Source organism: Mus caroli, chromosome 11 (genome assembly GCF_900094665.2).
Source record: "Mus caroli chromosome 11, CAROLI_EIJ_v1.1, whole genome shotgun sequence".
Lineage (NCBI taxonomy): Eukaryota > Metazoa > Chordata > Mammalia > Rodentia > Muridae > Mus > Mus caroli.
This window is the reverse complement of record NC_034580.1, coordinates 95,595,630-95,600,502: the sequence shown is the minus strand read 5'-3', so window position 1 is coordinate 95,600,502 and position 4,873 is coordinate 95,595,630. Positions and strand designations below refer to the sequence as shown.

The window sequence follows — 4,873 nt, the reverse complement described above, 5'->3', positions numbered from 1 at the left end:
TTTAAAGCCAATCTAGAACCTCCAACCTGTAAAACCAAAGTCAATTCCTGCAGCAACTCATGCTTTGACCATGACTACTGTCAGAGCACATGCTGCCCACAAGAAGCTTTCATTCTAGTGGTTCCAGCTGCTGGGTATCTCACCCAAGGGCTTCTGCTCTTCATCAACCAACGTTCCTGACATAGACCACCTGTGAGAAGAATACTTCAAGGCCTGCTCTAAAGCATCTGAGATGATTGACATTAATTGGGATGTCAATTATGCTGCCTCCACACCTCCTGCTTACTGTCTCTAAAGTGTACATGAGTGTCAATCTCCTCTGGAATTTTTGTAACATTCCTGCATGCTCATGGAACCAATTTGCTCCTTGCCATGTTTTCAGTACTAAAATATTTGGCATTCACAAGTAAATGTGAATTCTCAAGTATATGAGTAATAAGCCATCGTGTCTTCTGCTCAAATTGTTGTTCGATGTTTTTATTTCCTCTTTATACAGGGAGCAGACTCTAGCAGTTGACTTTGGAAACATCAGCTTTGTAGCTTCTACCTCTTCCTCCTAGTACAAAGAGGGGTTTCATGGTCTGCAGGCATGAAACTCACTCCCTGAGGATTCTCTTTGACTGAGGATGAAGCTTAACTAAGAGAGATAAACTCCAGGGCAGAGTTTGTTCTTGTTCCTTTGTCTTTGAATGCAAAAGTATCCTGCCAGTATCCCAGAGGACGAGTTGCTTGTAATCCTGATGCCTCCAAAGCAGCTCACCTCATTATAGCACTTTCTGCTGGCTTCCCTCCCTGACCTTAAAAACGCTCTAGTCCTCACAACATGTTGTCCAACTCTTCCTGCTTGGGACATAATTACTACAACCTTCACTATCATGTCTACTCCTGTGGCCATACATTTCTCAGACACTCACGGCCTTAATTTTAATATTGCTGCCATTGAACATATCTTCCAAACTATAAGGGGGTTGCCATGCTATACATCTAGCATTTGCTGTCCCCTGGATGGTAAGTTTGTAGCACATACTCTTGTGTTTTTGTTCCACTTTCTGCAAAATGTTGGTTATTTTTGGTGTCATCAATATCTTAGTGATGTAACTTTCAATAATGTTGGTACTGTCTGTTCATATTATACAAATTAGCATCACATATGTGATCCATACATTGCGTGGATGACATTTTGCATTTATCCCATATATTACCTACACCTGTCTCCCTTCTGCTTGGTTAGTTCCTCTTCTCTACTTTCATATATTTCCTTCTCATTTCTCAACTTTTTCTTTTTCTGTGTATGGTGTGTGTGTGTGTGTGTGTGTGTGTGTGTGTGTGTGTGTGGTGCAAGTATGTGGCAATGTGTGTATGTGACACATATCTGACAAAACTTTGATATGTGTATTTCTGACTTTGGCTGATTTTGCTTAATGTGACAACTTTCCTCCTTGATCCACTTTCTTACAACTAGTATGATAAATAGTATTGCTGTTTTCTTAATATGTAAATAATTCTCCACTGTATAAAGGTTTCAAAATGTATATCCATGCATTCATGGGATTCATTTAGTCTGTCTTCATTATTGCCAGTGAGTAGTCCTACAGAGTACATGGATATATAGAAGTCCCTCTTGTATTCTATTTTTTTATTCCTTTGGACATAATATCTGAAGCAGTGTAGCTAGATCTGATAGTTTTATTTTAGTTTTGAGTAAATTCTGTTTCCTCTAGCCAGAACCATTGATCGTATGGGGTCCTGGATGGTAGAAGGCAAGCTGGACACTAGCATTCAATTGCTCTCTGCTTGCACACTATAGACTGGACCAGCTTCTTTCAACTTCCTCCTGTCTTGACTGCTTCACTATGATCTCAGAATAAATGTTCTCTTCTGTTGGGGAATTTTTTTTCTCATTATTTTATTACAGGAAGGGAAGCTCAAATCTGAAAACTTCCAAAGTCTTGATTTATCTGTTCTTACTGGGTTATTTATATACAGTCAGGATATCTATACCTAAGAACTTCTAGAGTGCCACAATGTGTCATTTAATGCTTAATGTGTTCCTCTCATTTCTACTGCCCAGTGCTGTTCCAACTCTCAACCTCCAGGATTGTCCACTGACACTTGAAGTCTAGAAGGATGGTAGCAATGGTAGCTTTCAATCTAAGGGAGCGTGGATGTCTCTCTCTTGGAGTTCCCTCACCTATGAAAAAACAACTCCGATATATACAGAGCCTGAATTTACATCAAGAAAAACACATCTTCCCAAATGATCACTGAGAGTGTGTCTGGGTAATTTAGCTCATCCTTTGATGCAGTCATTTCCCATATTTAGATTCTGTGGTGGTGGCATCATGCTAATTTCTCATTTGTATTTTGATGATATAGTGTGGAATACAATAGAACAGTGGATCCCGTGTCTGCATCCATGTTTTCAGTGTTCCACAGCCATTGTTCTCTTAGGTGTGGTTATTCAGGATTCCATGTGCCAGTTCCAAGGTTTTGGTCTAAGAACACTAAGACACTGCAAGTTTGAGGGGCAGGCGCTTTCACGGGTAGAACGTGAAACAATCAGTCTGTTAAAGTTCTCAAGCGGTTGCATTTGTCTAGAGGTTCCCCATTAGTCTCTGGCTTGTAGAGTACATTTAACAGAGAATGCTCCAAAATCTTTGTCTGATTTCCCTACATCTCCTGAAGCACATAATTCTTACAGAGATGTCTTGAATATCCAGCTTCTTGTTCGTTAGTCCTGACTAAAATGATGTCGTTAATATCATGAGACAATGTTGAGTTCTGTAGGTGTCCAGAAGTTCATATATCACTGAAATGTGTTGTGATGGCGAGGAGATTTAACAACACTGAGGTGAGTCAGTAAATGTATACATCTGTGGTGGATATCCTCCTCCTTCTCCTTGCATGGGTATTTTAAGAAGTTGAATTGCCAGTCCAATGTCTAGCTCTTAGTCTAGACACCAAGAATTTGTTCTAAGCCACACTGCACCATCCCACCAACTTCTCTTGGTAGGCTACGTGGTCATCCACTGCTGTCTATCTGCAGCCATTTTCCATGGGTCTTAATATACAGAGACATAGGACAGATTAGCAGTCCCTCTATTTCCATACCTTTATAAGTAGCTTTAGTGTGTGATTATCTATTTTCTACCTGGCTTACAGTATCATGATGAGGGTTGGGTGGTTGCAATGGTTTCATGTGATTTTTGTATTGTATAGTGTTTACTTCATGGCTCGAGGAAAGAAGTTGCTGGATTTCACATGTATGAACTGAATGTTTCACATGTATGACCTTCAGGACCACCTATTGACACAGTGGGCAGACCATGAGTGAAAAGTGGAGAAGACACACTTGTTTTCTGACTGTCACTGACAGATTCTAATGGGGACCTTGTTGACATACTCATACCAAGTTGTCTGGGTCATCTCTGATCTACTATCTAACAGCATCCGAATGCACGTGTGTTATTTCCCTGAATGTGTGCATAATGAAGAAGTGGAGAAGTTATTGTTGCATACACCAGCCGTGGTCTTTTAACTTGGAGAAGTAGCCCATGTTAGAGTTGATGTGATGCAGATATCGGTCCTATGCCAGGCCTGGATTCTCGAGGAAGGGAAGAAGCACTTTCTAGTGCAACATCTCATTTCATCCCTTGCCTATTTACCATTAAGATCCTGTTTTCTGTTTTTAAATTATTTCCTTTAATTTTTTGAGATTATAGTATTAGTACTGAATCCTCCATTCTCTGTCTACCCTCCAACCCTCTCCTATAGCAACCCCTTCTCCTTTTCAAATTCATGGCCTCTTTTTGTCATTTTTGTTGTTACATGTATGTTATATGAGTAAATGAGTACATATATACATACATATGTACATAGCTATGATCTGCTCAGTCTGTATAATGTTACTTGTATGCATGTTTTCAGGTCGACATAATTACCTAATGTTTCTAATGATATCCATGGGTGCCTCTGAGTTACATACCACTCTGTCTCAGCTGCCATTCCTAACTTGTTCTTCATAAGTCATTATACCCACATCCACTCTTCCAGTTAAATTATGTCATCTGAACTGTGATTCTCTACAATCTTATCACTGCCATCATCATTCCTAGAGAGCTAAGGTCTGTAACAAGATCCACACTAACAAAAGCCCATAAGGACAGAGACTCATCCTAATGCATTCCTGTTCCTGAGCCAGTGGTCTTTCACAATTAGACTTTCCATGCTCACCTGACCTATTACACATGAGCCATCAGCCTAAAGCGTCTTTATCTTCTGGGGTCACCAAAGTAATTATATAAGTATACAAAATGTGACTACTTACAGGAAGGGAAGAAGTGCTTCAAAAATAACACTAAGACCCAGAATGTCAGGTGACAGGTCTCTTGGAAGAAATTTTTTTAAAAAGCTACTTAGGATATGCATCAGCAAGAACTGACTATGAGTCCCAACACACCAGGAAAGAAATCACATTTTTCCATTCACCTTGAAAGTATAATCAGGAAAAGAAGCTGGCCTAATGTGATAATCACCTAATTATTAACATAAACAATAACAAGGAAAGAATGCTGCATGTGAGGACAGCAGCCCCTCAGCAGGGTATAAAAGGGGATAGAGGCAGGGAGACTCCCACTTCCAACCCTTCCAACCGATCTTCTTGTAAACCCATCCAGAACCTCCACCTCTGACACCATGGTCAACTCTTGTTGTGGCTCTGTCTGCTCTGAGGAGAGCTGTGGCCAAGGCTGCTGCCAGCCCAGCTGCTGCCAGACCACCTGCTGTAGGACCACCTGCTGCTGCCCCAGCTGCTGTGTGTCCAGCTGCTGCAGACCCCAGTGCTGCCAGTCTCTGTGCTGCCAGCCCACCTGCT

The 4,873-nt window shown here is 40.9% G+C and overlaps 1 protein-coding gene across 4 annotated transcripts in view; it reads left to right on the top strand.

Moving 5' to 3' along the window:
* The first annotated feature begins 4,695 nt into the window (after window positions 1-4,695).
* LOC110304896 (keratin-associated protein 4-12-like) overlaps window positions 4,696-4,873 on the top strand; it is a 7,722-nt gene continuing 7,544 nt past the window's right edge. For 3 of the 4 annotated variants that reach the window (XM_021176560.1, XM_021176565.1, XM_021176563.1), the window contains exon 1: window positions 4,696-4,853. In XM_021176560.1, coding sequence (XP_021032219.1) covers window positions 4,696-4,853 — 158 coding nt within the window. Of the gene's footprint in view, window position 4,873 lies in introns of all 4 variants that reach the window. The other variant, XM_021176561.1, reaches the window with a different exon arrangement.